A 22,144-nucleotide genomic window follows, 5' to 3' on the forward strand; every position below is an offset into this window, starting at 1 on the left:
ATAATTTTTATTTATGGTAGACATTAGCAAAAGCTGGTTCTCCTCCCCTAATAGATACTTATATTACTGATGTTAGGCGAGGCTATGCAACTTACTTTGCCCCACTTATCAAAATGTGAATAGAAGTTGCCTGTAGCCGGGCTCGGTGGCTCAGCCTGTAATCTCGCGCTTTGGGAGGCCGAGGTGAGTGGACTGCCCGAGCCCGTGGGTTCAAGACCCGCCCGGGCAACTTGGTGAGATCTGATCTCTACAATAAATCAAAAGTCAGCGCGCGCCTGTAGTTCCAGCTCCTTGGAAGGCTGAGGCGGAAGGATGGCCGGAGCCCAGCAGGTCGAGGCTGCGGTGGCCGGGAGCGGCCGCTGCACTCCAGTCTGGGCGACACAGTGAGACTCCAACTCAAAAAAATAAAGAAGAAGTCTGTGTAACTTCTCATTGGAAGCATTTGAGAGCCTGTACACAATTTTTCATGCTCTCTGACCCAGACTCTTTGACCAAGAGTATTTCACACGATGTGACCACGGGGTGACGGTGTCTTCATTAGCTTAGATCACCAACAAGGCTGCATGGAAAACAGTTGCCCTGAAGAGTTGTCAGACTCACAGCAAACTGCGTTATCAAGAAATAACTCTGTACTGACAAAAGGGCTTTGAGATTATCTATTATTGCACAATAATTTAGCCGAATCTAGCTAATAATGTATTTAACTTAATGTTCACTACATAAGGCAAAGTAGATATTATTTTTCAACATGTTAGATATAAGTTTATTGAAACACAGAACAATCATGCTACTTTCTAAAGTCATCCTCCAGTTTTAAGAATCAAGACCTGAAGACGGCTGAGCACAGTGGCTCACATATGTAATCTCCGCATTTTGGGAGGCCGAGGCAAGATAATTACTTGAGGCCAGGAGTTTGAGACCAGTTTGGACAGCATAGCAATATTACAAATAATTTTAGAAAAATTAGCCAAGTATGGTGGTGTGCACCTGTGGTCTGTGGTTCTGGCTGCTTCAGTAGGTGTAGTTGGAGGATTAATTTATCCCTGGGGTTTAAGGCTGCAGTGAGTTGAAATCTACCATTGCACTCTAGCCTGGGCAACACAGGGAGACTAAGTCTCAAAAAAAAAAGAAAAGAAAAGAAAAGAAAACCTGGAGGAACAGTTTGCTTAAAAATGAAATATAAAATATATAAGTTAATTAAATTAATAATAATACTTTACTTCATTATAGTCCAATATTACTCCTATTTAACACTTTGCTAAAATATTTGTAAGATGAAATTTCCATTGTAATACTTACTTGGAACTATAAATTCTATTTCTTCTGACATAGCCATTCCCAGTTTATTAGAAGCAAAGCAGCGGTATTTCCCCTGAAAGTGAGATATGTGCCCTTCATTTGGGATCTTGAATGTTCCTGAATTATTAGATATAATTATCCGAGGGTCAGAGAGATCAAAAATCTTGTCATCCTTAGTCCATGTAAATCTATAAAATAAAACTAAACTTAATAATCCTGAAAATCACAACATATTTCTTAATTTTAAAGTATTTATAAACAGCTAAATAAAAATGGCAAAATCAAGGCATTTTATGGAAAAATAGAATATGTAATAATGTAATATAATAGAGTACAAATGAAAGTCTCAGAAGAATATGAGAAATCTTAAATTCATAAAAAGCCTTGACAAGTGACAGAATAAAATTGAAGGTGACTTTTATTTTTATTCTTTTTAAATTAAAGCTGTTTTGTGGTTTTTCCAATTAGAAAGCTAATGCAGAATTATCGCCAATATTTTGGAGACTCCGATAAATATAATATATACCATTTCTGTTTGTGTATGCATGAAAATAACTCACTCAAAATCCAAAAACACACAAGCCAAGCACTATTAAATTTGCTCACATTTCCTACCAGTATTTTTAGACTTATTTGTCACACATTTGAAGCCACACCGAATATATAATTTTGCAGTTTAATTTTTTCAGTTATAATGCTACTAAGGACAATTTTTATGACATTATCTTTTGTCATATGGTTACTGTTTTAATTACTTTTAACCATTTCAATTGTTTTTCATTTTATGAACAATACTGTGATAAACAACTCTACATATTTATATTTGGTCCTGTCCAAATATTTTTATGCTAATTTTTTAGAAATGAGACCAATAGAATAATAATGAAGATAACTGCTATAATTTTTGATAAATGCTGCATAACTGCATTCCAGAAAAAAAATACAGAAAGTTGAATTCCAACTACATGATGCTGAAGTGTCAAGTTCTATGAACAATGATTTAAAAAGTATTTTAAAATTTTTACCTAGACTGATAAAACAATTTATAGACAAATAATGACTTCTTAATTAGATTTCATTCAGCATTTTATATAAGAATTACCCACATAAATTTGGGTGTATTTCATGTCAGCACATTGTCATTCTAATCAATCTATGATTATTCTTCCAATAGGAATAGCAAATCTTCATTGTACACATATTTTCAATAGGAATATGCCTGCGTAACCACTCCCCTAACTTCTTTTACACTCTTTCTCTGTGTTTCATGTTTTACTAGTGATAAATGTATTGTACTATCTTTTGACATAATAATTGTTAGTTGGAATTAACATATCATGAAATTGATCAACATATTCACATCTATTGAATAAATTTCTTCATTTCATTTTAATTCTATCTATATTTATGTATATTGCAGGATATAATCAATTTGGCAAAATATGGAAATAATGATAATTTAGCATGTTAACTAATTAATGATGATTTTTAAAGTATGAAATTATCAGGCAACAACGTCAGTCATAATTTAAAATAATAAATTTTCATTAAATATATATCTTCTTAATAAATATGAAATTACTATGCAGAACAATACAAAGATGCATCTTTGCTTCCCATTTAGAATTACCCAGAATTTAAATATTAGAAATTCTTCCTATAGCTTCTCTATTCTCACTTTCAATACATACACAATTTTTTATCCCTCCCAAAACATGGAAGGCGTTTTGAAAAAGCTCATCAGTGATTATGATCACATAGAATAGCAATTATTAACTAACAAACAATACTAGATAGTAGTGTACCATGTAGATAATATTCAGTCATTTGAGATGACAATATTTCTATGACAATTTTAAAAATCAAGTAGCCTATTCACGGGGTCAAATTTATAGACATGCAATAATAAATATATATAGAATATTATTTATAAATGTGCTAACTTTGATGTAGTAAATATTACCTTTCACCGGACAGAATAAAGATACAGAATCTTCTAGTTTTTAGTTACCTTGTTTATTCATTAAGCAAGGAATTTGTTGAATATTTCTGCTGTACCAAAGACTACTCTAAGTTTTAGTATAAGACACCTTAGTTTATGTTTAAAATAAATTCAGCTGGCAGAAGAACATACGCAAAGTAACCAAACTTTGTTTTTACAGACAAAGCTAATGTTCATTTGTAAACCCTTTGCTTCAGTCAAGTGTAGATCTATAGTCCAACAAGCTTATGATGGTCAAATTTTAAAATACCACAAAGAACAGCACACATGTAAAGAGTAGATTAATTTGGAAGAATACTCACATTGGGTCGGGATTTCCTTTAGCTTCACATTCAATTTGAAAATACTCATCAAAGGGAAAGGCAACTTGCACTTTTGACTGTTTTATGATTGTTGGAACCTGTTGAACTAAATATTTTAAAACATATATAAAAAACACGCTATTCACAAACTGGGCAAGATTAATTTAGTTATAACAGAAACATTTTAAACACCCTTTCTATACCAATAAGTGAAAGGATGATACAAAAGTGAAAATCAGAACAAATCTGACTTCCTTTTTCAACATGTATTTACTTCTAAAGAATAAATTTCACTGCCATCATTTTATGTTGCCATATATATTAATTTTACTTAAACCCAGAGCAAGGTAACAATATTTAAAGCAGAAGAAAAATTGTTTCACCATCACAACAGTGAAGTAAAGTGGTTCTTCATATTTTTGTCACTACTAAGCACTAGCATTTAAAAATTATAAAATACTTTTTTTACCAGTTACAAAGAAAAATACAATCCCTCATTCTCTGCATTTTGATCTACATTTTTTGTTAATAAATATTTTTTCCATAAGTGTATTTGGTATTTATCATTTCTCACTTAGAATTTTTCCTTTTATATCTTTTTCCCACTCATCTACTGAGAACTTGAGACTTTGTTTCCTTAGATAACTTAGCCTGCCAACAACCATTATCATGAAATAGTAGCTAATACAAAATGTATTCTTTTGTTGTTAGTAGATTCTTTATATTCACATATCCCCTCCTCTTGTGACACACTATGTTAGTGTTTGTTTGTAAAGTAATGTTCAGGAAAAATAAAATTTTAAAAAGTAAGAAATAACTTTGCCTCCCATGTAATGAAACAGTTAGACCACATTTCTGAGAATTGTGAATATAAAGTAAATGTACTAAGGCTGAAAATGCAATCTTAGTCAAGTTTTGAAATAGGACACAGATCATGACTCAATATTTCAAATGGAGACATTTCTATTTTAGTACAGTTCTTAGAACCTTGAATAAAGGGACAAATTCAGAAAGAAATGCAAACTATTCAGCAGCAAGGACTTGTCTTTGGCAGATATGTTTTGAGAAAAGCAATTTGCAAACAGGCACAGACCTGATTTAAATGAGTAATATTTTATGGTAGAGTTACAAACAGGACCATAAAACTTATGACATTGGACCAGGCCCTGAGCTACTCTCTGTTTTCTCATTTGTAATATTAAGAATTCAGCCTAGATAAGTTGTTTTTACACACTTTGGTTTCTTTTAGGACTCCCCTATATTCTTAAAAATTACAAGAAATCCCACAAAGTTTGTATTTATGTGAATTATGTCTAACAATGCTTACTATAATAGAAATAAAAATCTTTACAAATATTTACTTATTCATCCATTTAAAATAATACTATCATATGTCAAAATAAATCACATTTATGAAAATACTAAATATAGTTAGAAGGATGGCATGATTTTATATTATTGAACATTTCTATAATTTCTTAAGAGAAAGCACTTGAATTCTCATACCTGTTTCTCTGTTAAATCTGCTGCAATAGGTTGACTTGTTCAAAGATAAGAACAAAATTCAGCCTTATACAGATATGTGGTTGAAAAAGGATGATAAATAGTTTAGTCATTTCTGATGGTTGTGGACATTTTTCTTGAACAGTCCACCAAACTCAGCAAGTGGCAATTTATTAAAGGTTTATTGTAATGTGGAATCTGTTTTGTTTGGTTTGGTTTTCAGTTGAAGTTTCACCCTGTCACCCAGACTGGAGTGCAGTGGCACGCTCCCGGCCACCACAGCCTCGACCTGCTGAGCTCCGGTGATCCTTCCACCTCAACCTTCCAAGTAGCTGGAACTACAGGCACGCGCTACCACGCCCAGCTAATTTTTTGATTTATTGTAGAGATGAGGTCTCACCAAGTTGCCCAGGTGGGTCTCGAAGCCGCGGGCTCAGGCAATCCACTCACCTCAGTCTCCCAAAGCGCGGGATTACAGGCTGAGCCACCGAGCCCGGCTGTAATGTGGAATCTGAAATCTGTAAATTTTTCATATTCTATGACATTAAGCTATTTTACTGATTTTTTTCATTCCATGCATAATTTTTTAACATCATGCTGTGGTCATTTGGAAATAATATTGGTTTACTGAGTTATGCAGATCTTCCAAACATTGACACATTTCATTATATAATACTAAAATTTTACACTTGTCAATACCACTACTGATCTAGTCAGAGTCTTAAATGTTAGGAAACTCTCAAGTTCACAGTGCAGGATATACATATTCCACAATTTTGATTTTTTTCTTAAACCCTCAAATTTAATCAATGACAACATTAATGTCAATTGTTTATCTTGAAGTACGGGTTCACTTGGTTCACCTTCAGGAAAATATTTGCCTTATACCCATCTGAGCAAACACAATTTGTTTGTCAGTCATTACTTTCAAGTACACATGGTGTCCAGCTTGGTACTCAAGCAATGATACAATGAAGGAATAGAGATAACCACCATGCTTTGATACAAGGCAAAATTATTTTGTCTACTTCCCAGTTCACCTCAATATTAATATAATTAACAATGTTTTTAATTGCTTCAACAGTCATGATCTTATGAAAACTGGTTTTGTTTTGTTTTGGAATTTTTATACAGTGTCTGGTCATTGAGAATACCTTGCATATGAGTACAGTTGAGTACCATTATCTTAATCTGTATTAGGCAGCAGCACTTTACTGTCCTTGCTTTTGTATCATTAGTGCAAAGAGAATACAGTGAAAATGGAAAAATAACATAGAATAAGTATGAAAACAGTTTAATCTCATGGACCATCTGAAAGTACCCCTGGGACTCTAAGAGGTCCACAAACCACATTTTGAGCATTGATAGCCAGCCTAGAATAACTCAATGACCTTTCTCATTCTAATATTTTATTTTAGTTTTTACTTTTGCTTAATAAAATTGATAAATGAGTTTTACTAGCATATGAATATTAGTTCAAGCTCAGTATTTATCTTTAGAAATTTATAAACATTTTAGTAACATGCAAAAAACATTCACATCTTTAGTGACATTCACCTTATATCTGATTTCTTCTATTTCTAAGTAGAGCAAGTCTTGAGCTTATTGAAAATTCATATCACTTAAATTTTATTACAGCATAAACGGTGAGGGATGATGCACAATAGCAACAATCCCTAAGATATTGGCTAATAACTTGCAAACAACTTGTTTATTAGAACATTATTCTTTCTTAAATTTGCTAAGGTTGTAAAGGCTCAGCAATAACTAATTATTCAGGGAATGGAGCTAATAACCTGTGGGTGTTTATAAGAATATATATTCTACATTATAAATCTTTTCCTCTATAATTAGGCCAATTATGGAGACACTATACTCGTTGACATTCAAATTGGATACCTGCCTTAGTTACATTTACTGGAAAGTACTCTAGAGGACTGAAGTAAATGAATAATATTCAGTTGTTCTGAAAACATGTCATTAATATTTTATAACAATTGTTGTCTAAGGACATTACAGCATGAAAATGCATAAGTCACTGAGACAACCAGAATAAAAACGTGTGCCACGAATTAATACATTTCACATCCTTCACTACTGATATACAAAGTGAAAAATGATGGAGAGTATATGTATATGTCGGAGAATATGGTCAGGATTATGAATCAGGAATCTCAATGGCATTTTTGTTGTTATGGGAAAGAAAATGTAAAATTATTGACCCTTTTTCCATAGGATCACTAAGAATCTTGCTCTTAGCGTGGCATTGCATACCCAAACCCCAAGAATCCACTAAAGATGAAGGAACTACAGTCTCTTGACCAGAATTTCTATAACGAAGCTGGTCAGTGATGAAATCTAATGTATTGTATGTAGGCCGAAAGATGTTAGCTCAATATAAAGAAAATTTTAAATCTGTGTATCTGTTAGACAGGTAAGCAGAATTTCTTTAGAAATAGGAATATTGAAACAGGCTTCCTCATCTATTAAGGATAGAGAGAAATGATTCTTACATTGAAGGGCAGGACTTCTAAAAGTGTGTGATGTAAAACGACACATAAGGTAATGTAAAAGGGTTTTCAGAAATGGTTTTATTATAAATGATATTGTACATTTAGAGAGTTATTTTCTTTTCATATACAGTCTGTCTGAGTACCTCAGAAGGCAAGTTTCAGTTCAATGTTAGCACTTCCCAAACACACATCAAATTTTCTAAGGTCAAGATTCTTTCTTTAGAATTTAGATGATATACAGATATCATTTCCAATGTTAAGATTCTAATAAACAATCAATGCCTCCAATATTATAACCCTTCAAATTACATGTGGAAGACAGAATAGGAATTATATTTGAAGTACATGAATAAAAATTTCCTAATAAACTCTCAGGAATCTTTTAGATCCTATACGCTTATAACACAAGAAAAATTTCCCAAAACTCTACATTACAGACTTGATATGGTTTTACATAAATTATGTTTGCAGTTGTATTTAAAAGAAAGTTTAGAGACTAGGTCTTGTGACACTGTCCAGGCTGGAGTATAGTGGCTATTTGCAGGTGCAATGAAAGTACATTATAACCTCGAACTCCTGGGCTCAAGCAAAAGTAGCTGGGACCACAGTGTGCTCACTGTATCCTACTGATGTACTAGTTCTGAACTATTAATTACTAAAACTTGTTCAAATTGACTTACAATGATTAATAATCTGCATCTATTTTTACCAACATTTGTGAAAATATATATTTTCATGACAGTACTAGCCTCTTAATATAAATTTATACTATAAATGCTCTAGATTTTGAGAGATGATATCATCTTACACTTTTAGTTGTAAAATCATTTGCTATGTTCTTAATTCATTGTTTTCATTTTAAAATATATAATTATTTTATAAAAGAAAATATTTATTCTATTTCCTTTTATCGGAATTGGTTGAATGCCAGTAATTTCTGAATCTTAATCCTCTCTAAAAATAAAGTAATCTAAGAATATAAAAGAAAAGGTTGTTTATAGTATCATAATCTTGCAGATAATGTTAGACAAATGAAAAAAATGTCAAGTGGTCTACAGGTGATGTTTCTTGTTATGTGCTAAGTCTGCAAAAGAGGCAAAAAGTCTTGAGTTGCAAAATAATCAAGAGCCACATATTAGCCACCCCCAAACTGAAAAAGGTACATATAAATTCTAATAACAGATTGCTGGAAAATATATAGAAATATGGTAGAAAATTCGTTTCCTCACTCCATAAGTATTCTACTAAAAAAATCAAAGTGCAAATATGAAATTCTATAAATAGGTATGAATATGATCACTTTACCTGAGGGTGGTATTTCAATCGCTGTTGAGAATTTTAACAAAATTACAAGTATGAGTAATCTTCTTCCACTTAAAAGTATCTCCATTGCTCTTCAAAAGGAAACAATTCAGAAAGAATGACGATCTTAATGTCTCCTCTTACTTTTGATTTAAAGCTGAAGAGACCTTAGTTAACCTGGAAACTAAGCAAACAATCAAACAAAAGTATAAAATATTAGTTCATAAACTCAGAAATGTTCACATGACAGAAATTAAAAATATTTTGGCAGTATTTTATCACATCTCTAGTGATTCCACATAAATAAAATTAGTTTTTCCTTTTGGTATATAAAATAAAGAATAGTAAAAATACACTATACTGTAAACCACAAACTATTCCAATAAATCATATTTATAAAACAGAGGAAATTTTACTTGGAAAACGTGCTATTACACACTAATGAGTGTTATAGGCTAAGAGAATAACTTCATTTGGTTAATTTCATTTAGAAAGTGGCTCTTTTTCAATTTTTTATATGAGGCATCTAATTCTATTTGAGTAATTATTAAGGATCACATTTTTAATTTTTCTGGTGAAATAACTTTGCATCTTCAAAGTTTTCACACTAATAGAAGGTAGATAGTTCTAGCAAGATATATGAAAAAAGAAAAATAAAGAAAAACGTGCAAGGACCAGCCATATGAACTAAAACTTATGTATGTGGATTTGGTTCAAGCAGAAGATAAAGGCATAAGTTACTTCTCATTTAGGCAGAATGTTTTGTTACCTCAAAGTTTATAGAAATATAATAATAATTAAAATTTTAATTTTTCTTTACTTTTTCTTACAATTTCAGTTTTTCTGAAGCATTGTAAAAACAGACATCTAAATACTGTTTATAATGCATTCTTGATAATAATAATAATAATACAACAATCTACTCCAAAATGTGATAATCCATCTTTCAGGTATATAATTTTATTTTTTTCCCTAAAAATAAATTGCTCTCTTTGTTCACTTGGAACTGGTGAAAATAAAAATGAAGACAGAGACAGGAAAGCCATTACATTTATATTTGATTCCAAATATTTTGACTTTATCATTTTACCTCGAGTTGTATCTCAAGAGATTATAGACCAGTATCTTTCATATATGTGTACAGGTTGGTCAAGTTTAAAGTAGTAGCTAATGCTGTTATTTTGTTTTATAATTTTAAGAGTCTTATTTATATTCTACTTTGAAAAAAGTTATATTAATCATGAAGCAAAATGCTACCCTTTCCCCCCAAATTGTGAATCTTTGTTCTAAATAGAGTAATGGCATTACTCTACTTTGCATGATCGCAGTTGACCCATCTGTAAAATGGAAAATGGAAAAAACAAATCATCATTGTGTGCTTCAGAATATTTTCTAATAGTAAATAATTTATATTAATGATTTAAAATATTTTCAAATGTGTCAGTATGTTAATTGACACTACTTTCTGATGAAATAATTTGGTCCAAACAATAAAATAAAATGTAGGAAAAATGCTTTTATTATAAAAAAAACACTGCCTTAATTCTGAGTTCTACATATTTGTACAAACTTGAGAGACACTAAACTATGTAGCTATTTATAAGATGAAAAATCTGAGGAAAATATTAATGCCTTGTTCTTTGGATTTTTCTTTTCCTAGTCTTTTCTGAAACTGTAATAATAGTAATCTTAGTTCATTGTTTGTAATTATATATTAGTCTTTACTTGCAATCTATTTATTCATTATTCAATATTAATTCCATTAATATTAAGTGCTGATTGCTTAAAGGCAAATCATATATGCGTTTGATAAGTTGCCATCTATTTGTAAGGAGCAAGGCTTTCAAAACCATGAAGCTACTAAGAGATCATATTTCCAGGTTAATATCTTATATCATCCTGAAATAGGGAATAAAAATACCTAGACAGTCAAATAAGTGAGAACAGTCTCAATTTCAATTAATTTCCTGATTTAAGCTAGTGAGTTTAATGGTCTTTAATTGCTGCAGTAAAATTGCTTGTAGATACTAATTATTCAATAATGGTTATCTGACTTTTGGAATTTTAATAGTCTTAAGTGCATAGTCTTGACCCAAGACATTCTCTCCCATAAAAGGATGCTATAGCAAACTTCTGCCTTAAAAGAGGACTATATATTAAGGGAAATAACAAACATTGATGGCATCATCTGTTTCCAGTAGATAAAAAACAGCTAATTCTACATATGACTTTATCTTCCACAGAGATTAGCTTCAATTTACCGGAGATTTGCATGTTTCCAGGCTGTAATATAAAAATTATTGGAAGTAAAAATGTGATTCCCCTGCAAGCTAGACTCCATTAGGTGATAACAAAAGCCTCCAAATATATGTCAGATTAAAAAGGAAAAGTCGGTCTTAATTTCATTGTCAGACCACATAAAGGGCGCACTGTTTAGTAATTCTGTTTTGCAACATTAAGATAGCAATAAAATTATACTCCCATTTATCTTTCTTTTTTTTTTGCTGTTGTTTGTTTTTTTGAGTTGGAGTCTCACTCCTTCACCCAAGCAGGAGTACAGTGGCACGCTCACAGCCACCTCAGCGTCATTCTGCCTAGCCTTCCAAGTAAACAGAACCACAGATGCGCACTATCATGCCCATCTTTATTTTATTGTAGAGATGAGGTCTCACCAAGTTGCCCAGGCTGGTCTCAAACCAGCAGACTCAGGCAATCCTCTCGCCTCAGCCCCCCAAAGTGCTGGGATTACAGGCTGAGCCACTGAGCCTGGCCCCATTTATCTTTCTAGAAAGAGTAGGAGATGAATTCCTCATGAGAGACCTCAAAAAAAAAATTGTTATTAATAGAACTCACGATGCAGCTGACACTAAAAGAAGAACAAAATAAAATATACGAAAATATTTTTAAGGCTCAGACACATCAAGCTGGTGTCTGATAGCTTGTGTTAATGATATCAGCTCAGATCCACAAAAGAATCCATCAATTTGCATGAAACTGGATAAACTGTGTTAAATCTTCCTACTAACTTAACTCATCCTTAGAAAGAAGAAAATCATTCCTGCCATCTAAAAAGAAAATAGATGTCTTAGTGTCATATCATGCAATTGACCCTTCTTAACAGCCTCTTCATCTCTGTATGACTAGTGGGATAAGAATTAAGAATATATTGGCTTTGCAACATTAGATTAAACATGGACACACATGATTATCTCATAGGACTACAATATAACAACAAGGAAATACAGTTTTTTGATTCTTCAGAACAAAAGTCTCTGATATATATATATATATATATATATATATATATAAAACATCAGAGGGCTCTATGAGGCCTCTGATGTTTTTAAAAGGGCTTAATGGTAGACAGCCTAGAAATACTTTACTCCTTTTACTTAAATTCATCTTCTGCCTTAACAAATGGAAAACAGAGTTGGCTAAGACTGTCAATTCTGTTTGACCTCCCAGGTAAATGCAAAGCTACTGAGGACTGCTGACCAGTCAATGGGAAAGAGTAATGTGTAGTGAATGAGATCATGGGAAACAGAGTCAGTAAACCTGGGTTCAAAGTTGTTGCTTATTAGGTGACCTTGGGCAGTTTACCAACCTCTCACACTCATCTCTACAAAGAGATGTACTAGCTGCTGACCCATGGCACATTTATGAGGGATAAGTGAGGTAATATATAATTAGTACAGAAAAACAAATAAAAATTTACTAATAGCAGTGACAGTGGTGGTTATCGTGTTGCTAATGGTAATTAGGATATAGTCTCTACTAATATTATTTTGACCCAAAGAGTATGGTTAACTTGTGTGACTTCTGTTAGAATTACAAAATCACAACAACTTACAAAATAAAAGTTTATTCTCTAGATAATTAGTGGTGAAAAGATATAAAATACTCCAAAAAAAGTGGGAGAGTGCAGTAGACTGATTACAAAAACTACATTGCTTCTTTCCTCCTTGTATCCACATACTTTGTAATATGACTTTACAGCTCCTTCCAAGAAGCTGTTTCCTCACTTCTTGAGTCTGGTCAACCATTCACTACTAGAATGAGATATAAGCCTAGACCTCAAGAGTTTTGCACTTTTTTTTATCTTTCTTTCTCTCTATTTCTGTTTCTGTCTTTCTCTCTCTCTTTCTCTCACTCTCGCTCTAGATCTCTCTCTCTCTTTCTCTCTCTCTCTCTCTCTCTGTCTGTCTCCCCCTTCCCTCCCCCCCCAAACCCTGCTCAGCTATCATGAGAGTAAACCTGGGGTACCCTGATGGAAGATGGAAGTTGAAAGACACATAACCCATCACCCCTGTAATCCTGGTCAATAGCCAGTGAGCTACTAAATGTAAAAGGACAGGCATCCTAGACAAGCCAGCCCTACATGACCTGCAAAGCAAGCTGAACACAGATATAAAAGCCAGCTGGTCAGCATCAGTCAAGACTGGCTAAGATTAGCAGAATCTCCTAAAGAAACAGTAGACTTAGGAACAATAAATGTTTCTTCTATTAAATCAATCTGTATTAGGTGTTTTGCAATGCAGAAATAGCAAATTGATGTAGAGGAGATAGGATAAACAAACTGATGAATAATGACTATATTCAAATAATGAATATTGTTGATGCTGTGCAATATATATGCAGAGGTTCTTTATGCTAATCCCTCTACTTGCAGGTATATTTTTGACATTTTCATAATATAAATATATTCAGTACCAATTTAGTCTATAAAAACCAGAAATCAGTCTAAAATATTCCAGCAGCAGTAAGGAGATTATTTTGGACAAAAGGTAGATAAAGTCATGAGAATGCCCACTGGCAAACATTTATAACAAAAACAGAAAAAAATATTCCTTAATACTGCCAAACTATCCTTACCTGTTCTGTTGGAAAAATATTCAGAAAATTGGGGCTTCTCTAAACATCAGTATGTACATTCTGTATATTCAGCATAATTAAACAATACAACTCAATGTTTTTTCCTTCTTAGTTAAATAGTTTGGAAAGTCAAGACCAACTAAAGAAAATGTAAGCTCAGTTTTTACTATGCAATTATTTAAATCTTGGTAGTTGTTACTATATAGTCATGATACCTTTTCATCTTTCTTTCACACTTGATCCTTAATTTACCAATTTTGCATTATGTTTCCACTAGAGGTTCTTTTATATGCCATTAACAGAGTCTAGAAAGGCAAAATGAAGGCAAAATGAATAAAGATGAATTAAATCTCAATTCTTACTTTGGACATATTATATATTATATTATGTGTGTGTGTGTGTGTGTGTGTGTGTGTGTGTGTGTGTGTGTGTGTGTATCACTAAAACAAATTATTTTACAATCTCAAGCTATTGTTAATGTATTCTGAATGATGATCATTCCCTAAAAACCACTTGTTTTTTCACCTAACAGTAATTGTGTCATCAAACCTTTAACTTTATGGTTCTCTAATGGTCCTAATGAATAGTAAACACTTTTATTTTCATTTTTGCAAATAATATTAATCAAATTTATATGCTGGAATTTAAAAATAAAAGAGTTTCTACCTCAACCTAAAGGGGAGTAGATTCTGACCAGTGTAGTAAATGAACAAAAAGCAGCCTACAAAGACAGCTGGTTTGACATAGTGCTTTTTATCTTTGTGATATTTTTTCAAATCTTTGACATTTTTCTCAATAACTATTCAGGTTTCAGGTCATATTTCCAACGATAAAATACAACAAGGCAAATTCAAAGAAAAAAAGACAACTCTTATGATCACTATTTTCAAAATTCTCACTAATGGCAGCAACTACACAAAGCAGAAATGTCAGTGACAGCCCATTTTGCCATTGTTATAGAAGGAATGGAATGTATACATTTAAAAACTGTGTGCTATGTTGACATTCCTCTTTACTAAGAAACAGCATTGAGTTGTTTTGGCCACTATGAATTCCAGAGACAAATTAACTTCATGCATGCAAAATCATTAAGCAACATTTTTCTACCCGGGAAGCCTGAAATAGCTCAGTAACTTTTATTATAGCCAACAGGAAGGGATATATTATGACACTGGCATCCAAATTACAGTTTTAAAAATAAGTCAATGGCTTTGTATAATAGTCTGAGACAGTGTTATAACTTGGAATTGTTTAAATTTTCTTCTCTCTCCACAAAGAAAGGGCTTAAGAATCACTGAGCTGCATCAAGCAAAGTGTCTTATATAAAGCCATTTGACATTTTCATGATGGAATGGATGTCACCTTCACTTCCCTCTGACCTCAAGTGTCTCTTGTGAGGAACTCCTTTTTTATGTGATTATAAGGCTAGGGTAAACTATTCCTCTGATTGAGACTCAGGTCTTATGGGGAAGAGGTCTAGCCCGTTTTTATGAGCCTGAAGTGTGATCCGAATCACTCAACACCCTGAAGCTGAGGAAAGATAAACATAAAGAAAATTAAAAGGCTTTTGTTCAATCACCTGCTTGGCTAATACCATAAATCAATTTACAAGTGTCATAAACACAGTAATCCTGAAATAACTTAATGACTTTTCCCTCTGAAGACAAAGGAAATACTGTACATTATATCCATATCCACTCAAACACTTTCATGTTTCATATCACTTCAGTGACAAGACAAAAGAACTCATCCTCCCTGCAGAGTTGGCATGTTTTGTACACACTAGATCAAAGGGATGTTAATTTTATTATAAGAAAATTGATCTTATTGAGAAAATGCCAGCTTTAGTTAATAATCATGTGAGATAAACCAATATCATTAATAATACCATTCATTTAAATAAAAGAAATAGTTTAGTTTGAACAGTAATATATCTGAAAATATAATATGTGTGTGTATATTTGTTTCCCCCTTTATTTATTTATACATCTAAAATTCTTCACAAATAGCACACTATAGTGACATCAAATTCATTTTTTTTGTAGTTAAGAAGAAAAATCACTAAAATCAAGGTCATTTGGCTGCACAAATGGAGAGCTTACATCCCAATGTTATCTTGTTATAAGCAAAACAAAACACCTTATATGCCTGTGATGGTCATGTAGGGACAATTTTTCAAATTAAAGAAAAACCACAGATGTATTAAAATGCACTAAAGTGTACAGTTTAGCAAATTTCTACATATATATAAATCCATATAATCACTTTGCACAACTTAAGGGGTTATAGTCACCAAATTATTCCACTAGTAGCCGGAATTACAGGCATGAGCTACTACGCCTGGCTGATAGTTTGATTTATTGTAGAGATGAGGTCTCGCTGTCCAGGAGGGTCTCGGACCTGTGGGCTCAGGCAATCCACTCACCTGAGTCTCCCAAAGGCGCGGGATTACAGGCTGAGCCACTGAGCCCGGCTGGCATAGGGAATTTTTAGGGCAGTGAAACTACTCTGTATGGTACTGTAATTGTGAGTACATGTCACACATGTGTCAAAATCCATAGAATAGATACATCAAGAATAAATCATAATGCAAACTGTGGGTTTGGGGTGATATTGATATGTCAGTGTAGTTTTATAAATTGTAACAAATGTACCACTCTGGTTGATAATGGGGAAGCTGTGCACATGTCACGTTGGTGGTATAAGGGTCATTTCTGTATCTTCTGCTCAATTTTGCTGTCAACCTAAAACTGCACTGCATGATAGACATCTGCATGATAGACACCTAAAAATAACTGCAATGTATGGGAGAAAGCAATAATATATAACATTTCTAAACTATAACAAAAATTCAACTTTAGGAAATAAGTTTTTAAATTAAAGAAAGCAACCTCTTAACTAGTTTTTAGGCTTGCATTACCCAGCTCCACTTTACAACACCTAAAATCACAGAAGACTGATAACAGCTTTTGACAAATGGCTATTGATCTCCACCTAGCAATTAGATGAATATTCATTTTTTAATAATTCTTGCTTTTTCCTTTTCTTCTGTTATTAAATACTGTCCCCTCTACTTATCTCCTCTTTGTTTATTCCTTATGTATATCAACAGTGCTCAGTCCAAGGAAATGCATTTTCAAAAAGCAAATGTGGTGCAACCCCTTCAGGTCCCCTCCCACTGTGAGAGCTTTTCTGTTCTCTCACTAAATTCTTCTTTCTTTAAAAAAAAAAAAAAGGAAACGTGGTTAGGTTAAAAGCCCTTTTCCTTGTTTTCCATTAATAGACCACTAACATAAACAGCACTCACTGAGTCTGGAAACTGATGATAGAAATTAACTGTAACAAAAAGTTTATAGTGAAAAAAATAAGAGTAAATTATATAATGTTTGATTATGACTAAAAAAGTTAAAGATAGAAAACTGATTAGAAAACATATTCCTAAATTTTGGATGATTCTATTCTGCTTTTTCCACTTTTCTGTGTTAATCAAATGAGCACACTACTTATAAAACTAAAATAAACAAGGGCTCATATTTTATTTTTGTACCTGCCTTGTTTACCTATTTGTAGGGGATTTCTTAGGCAGACACCAAATTCTATTCATCCTCATTGTGCTTGACTAGAATGTGGGAGACAATACATTTCTTTCTGAATAAATGAATGAATAAATTTTATACATATGTCCACAAACGAATACACTCTGCATAAATGTAGGATGTTGATAAAATTTTGAATTATCTTTTTTCTCATCCATTCAAAGATAACTCAGAAATTAAACTTTCTGAAATACTGATTAAAGTAAATATGTGTTTGAATGTATAAAACAATGAGCTAAACATTACTAGGCTTGTTGCAATAATTCTATTAAGGCTAGAACTTTCAATGAATCTCATTAATTTTATAAGTGTCTACTTAAGACTAACTATATTCATGGGTTTTAAATGTTCTTACAAGTGTCAACAAAAACAAAGTATTATATTTTTAAAAACTTCTTTAAAATACTTCAGCATAGACTTTGTGATAGTTATATAGATACTACTGAATTTTAATCAACTTCATAAGTATAGTTAGTTAATATTCAAATAATCTTAATCAAAACTCTTCTAAATCTCTTATCAAATGTAGCACCATTGGCTATTACATGTACATCAGGTAACTTTATTATGTAAAATATCAGATGCTTTGTTAATCACCATAATGAATGCTACAAGAATGCTTCCCAGTAAAACAAGTGATGTTCAAGATACTGGTGGATTCACTAGAAATGTTTGCCCAGACACAAGCACCCTTGCATGAATAGAGTATTAAAAAATCAAGGGCACTCTATAACCTACAGACAGTTTTGTTGAACTTCAGGCTTAGGATTTCATTCATTTCTGCAATGATAATTTTTTCCTCTGACTTCACTTGAAAGGGTAACTGAATCCTAAGGTAGAACATCATCTCATCAGCATCTAGTGAAGCTTTCTTGCAGATTTCTGTCATAATGCCTCCAAGGTTTAATAGTTAGGACTGCATCAAGGTGATAGAATACAGGGTATAACTCTGTGATGTGTGCGTGTGTATTCAAGCATATGCATACACAGATGAAAAAGCACATGTGTACATTTGATGGTTAATAAATATTTGTTTACCTAGACAACTTCAGTCTAAGGGTGATTGTTCTTGACACATGGCACATGGTAGCTAGCTTATTAAGCAGAACTAAAATTGTCAACTTCCTAAGACTTGGAAACAATATCTACAAGAAGAACCTAATGACAAAAACATAGAAATTGAATTAGGTCAGGATGCAAACATGAAGAAACTATTATATGTTGTAAACTTTTTGTATGGAAGCATTGTTAGAAAAGATACTCTTGTAAATTTGAGGAAGTTATACACCATTAACCTTAATGTAAGGTCATTTCAAAGGTTTTAAACCACAAATTCCAACAATTGGTATTTGAATATAGTTTTATTTTCCTTTGATCATCAGAAGGCACTTAAAGATCTTGTAATGACTTGGACAGTCATCATAGCTATTAACTGCTAGTGAATACTGAGCACTTGAACATGACATTAATAGATTCTTTCAGGGAATAAAAGGCTGCATAATTAAGATGATTAGTCATGGTTTGGGGTATCTCACCTCTGATTTTCTATCCCTATGTGTATTATAACTGTTAATTTTTTTTTCGTCTTTTCTGTTTTGACCCCACAGTTTTTCTTTCCACTCTCTGAAGAAAATGTATCCAAGATAATATGTTGGTTTAAAATGGTAAAGAACACATAGTGGTACTAAAAACTTTAGATTTATTGTCTCCCAAAATGTATAGTTTACAAAAAGATCTCTCTTATCAATTCAAAACTTTCAGATGGGATATAATTAAGAAAGTCAACTATGATCAAAGAGATTTGAGGCATATTAAGAAAATAATATTTATACATAAACACATTCCAGAGGTTGTCTAAGTGGAATTTCTTTATTCAAATTCATAAAAAGGTATAGGTATTATTGTTGCAAATAGTTCAATAGATAGATGAATGCCTCAGATATGTTAGTAGGAATGATAAACTTGTCAACATACAAATTCTACCAAAAAAAAAAAATCCTATTCTCTTCAAGCCATAAGATACCAAGTATAATTTCCAGGTACTTAAGAGAAATTTATAAAAAACTTATAATTCCCTTTGCTTCATCTTCTGCTCTGATGTCAGCATTATTGCTGACAAAGTTGATTGATCATCCTTTGCACTTTTATGAGAAAAATGTATGCTGAATCTCGGGTCACTGACCTAGATCACTAAACCATTCATATCTTTTCCCACTTTCCATAAATAAGAAATAACCACAGAAAAATAATATCAGCTTATATGCAATTTTGAACTGATTACCTTTTTTTTATTTGCATGATAACCTGTTAGATACCATTTTTCTGGAGTATAATAAATACATATGTTTAATAATTTATGTCTTTTGATTCCAATGTTAATAATATTTCTAAAACTGTATTCAGTTTGTATCATAACATTTCATTTTAAATTAATTTGTTTTTGCTTACTTTACAATAAACATATTTCCACTGTAAAAGAAAATATTGACAAAAAGAAACATATTGAGTAAGAAGTTAATGATTACACATCTCCCTATCCCTGACAGGCAACATTTAAGGTAAAAACACTTCAAGAGACTCGGAAGCAAGATGACCACTACATAGATGGATCCCTGAGATTCTCCAAATGCATATTTAAGTCGCATCGCCCCACCCACCTAGTAGAACCTCCACCTTGGTTGCCTCAGTGATGTCATTAACAGGAGACAAAGCCCCTCCCCTATGCTGAATAGAGACTGGTGTCACAGACCTTCCAAGCAACAAGCTAACTACCTGCAACAGAAACAGAGGAGAGAGGCTGGAGATTAGAACTCAGGAACCTGATCCACTAAGGGACCAGAGAGAAAAATCTACATAAATGAAGAAAAACCAAAAGAAGAAGATGGGTCCTCCCCAGACTCCTGGGAGGGCAGACACTGAGAAAACTGACTTTGGAATGCAAACAACTGAATGGTCTCAAAATACAACCCTAGACATCAAGACATTAATGGAGAGACTAAAAAGAATTGAGGAGACTCAAGAAGAAACTAGAAAGGAGCTGATATCTGAGATAACAGTAATAAAGAATATTGTGAATGAAATAAGCAATAAACTGATAAGCATGGAAAGCAGAATTACCCAAGCAGAAGAAAGAATCTCAGAACTTGAGGACCAAAATATAGAAATAACCCAAACTCTCAAGAACACAGAAAACAAGCTCAAAAAAGACAGAAAAAAACCTTCAAGAGATGAGTGATTACCTCAAGAGGCCTAACCTAATAGTAATTGGTCTGCCTGAGGCAGAAAAAGAGACAGAGACCACATTGGAACAAAACTTCCATGAGATCATTCAAGAAAATTTCCCTTATCTAATCAATGATGCAAAAACTCAAACACAAGAGATCCAGAGAACCCCTGCAAGACAACAAATGAGAAAACCAACTCCTAGACACATAATAATTCACCTAAACAAAGTAGGCATAAAAGAAAAAATCCTAAAGGCAGCAAGAGAAGAAGGTCAGATTACCTACCATGGAAAACCAATTAGAATAGCAGCAGATTTATCTACAGAAACCCTGCAGGCTAGGAGAGTTTGGAGCCCTATCTTCAAAGTCCTAAAAGATAAACAATTTCAACCATGAATACCCTGCCAGATTAAACTTCATCAGCGAGGGAGAATTAAAATATTTCCCAGATATCCAATCCCTAAGAACTTACGCTGCCACCAAACCACCTCTACATGAAACACTTAAGAAAGTACTAAACACAGAAGAAAAGGGGAAATAAAGAGCAACATTTTTCACAAGAGTACAGGAAAAAGAATAAAATACATATGAACCAACCCCCAAAACAAAAGAAAGACAATAAACCAAGTGGAAGAACAACTATAAAAGAACTGTATGTTAGGGATGAACTCTCACATTTCAATAATTAACCTGAAAGTAAATGGACTAAATGCACCACTGAAAAGACATAGAATGGAAAAATGGATAAAATATCACCAGGCAACAATATACTGCCTTCAAGAGACCCATCTCACTAGAAATGACATGCACAGACTCAAAGTAAAAGGATGGGAAACAAATTTCCAGGCGAATGGAACACAAAAGAAAGCAGGAGTCGTGATCCTAATTTCAGACAAAATACCATTTAAGCTACCAAAAATTTAAAAAGATACAGAGGGCCACTATATAATGATAAAAGGCTCACTCCATCAACAAGAAGTATCTATCCTAAACATATATGCACCTAACATAGGTGTACAAACTTTTACAAAGCAACTCCTAGGAAAACTGAAGAAAGATATTGACTCTAATATAATCATAACTGGGGACTTTAATACCCCACTCACAATCCTCGACAGATTATCGGGACAAAAAATCAACAACGAGATTCGGAACCTCAATGTGACTCTGGACCAAATGGACTTAATTGATACCTACAGAACACTCCATCCAAAGACAGAGAATACACATTCTACTCATCACTGCATGGGACATATTCCAAGATCGACCACATACTCGGCCATAAATCAGGCATAAGCAAATATAAAAAGAGAGAAAACCTACCATGCACCTTCTCAGACCACAGTGGAATAAAAATAAACATTGACGCCAACCAGGTCCTCCCAAAACCCACAAAGACATGGACACTAAACAGCATGATGCTAAACAACTACTGGATCAATGATGAAATCAAAATGGAGATCAAAAGATACCTGGAAACAAATGAAAATGAAGAAACATCTTACCAAAATCTCTGGGACGCCTTAAAAGC

At 32.9% G+C, this 22,144-nt stretch overlaps 1 protein-coding gene across 2 annotated transcripts in view; it reads right to left on the minus strand.

Annotated features, from left to right (window-relative positions):
• CHL1 (cell adhesion molecule L1 like) overlaps positions 1-22,144 on the minus strand; it is a 197,984-nt gene that overhangs the window by 77,680 nt on the left and 98,160 nt on the right. For both annotated transcript variants that reach the window (XM_021711985.1, XM_021711984.1), the window contains exons 3-5: positions 8,925-9,105; positions 3,604-3,709; positions 1,300-1,487 (exon numbers count right to left, since the gene is read on the minus strand). In XM_021711985.1, the coding sequence (XP_021567660.1) occupies positions 1,300-1,487; positions 3,604-3,709; positions 8,925-9,009 (379 nt within the window). In that variant the 5' untranslated portion in view covers positions 9,010-9,105. The remainder of the gene's footprint in view (positions 1-1,299; positions 1,488-3,603; positions 3,710-8,924; positions 9,106-22,144) is intronic.

Source organism: Carlito syrichta, unplaced genomic scaffold, assembly GCF_000164805.1.
Source record: "Carlito syrichta isolate Samal-C Ts95f unplaced genomic scaffold, Tarsius_syrichta-2.0.1 Scaffold302985, whole genome shotgun sequence".
NCBI classification, from domain to species: Eukaryota; Metazoa; Chordata; class Mammalia; order Primates; family Tarsiidae; genus Carlito; species Carlito syrichta.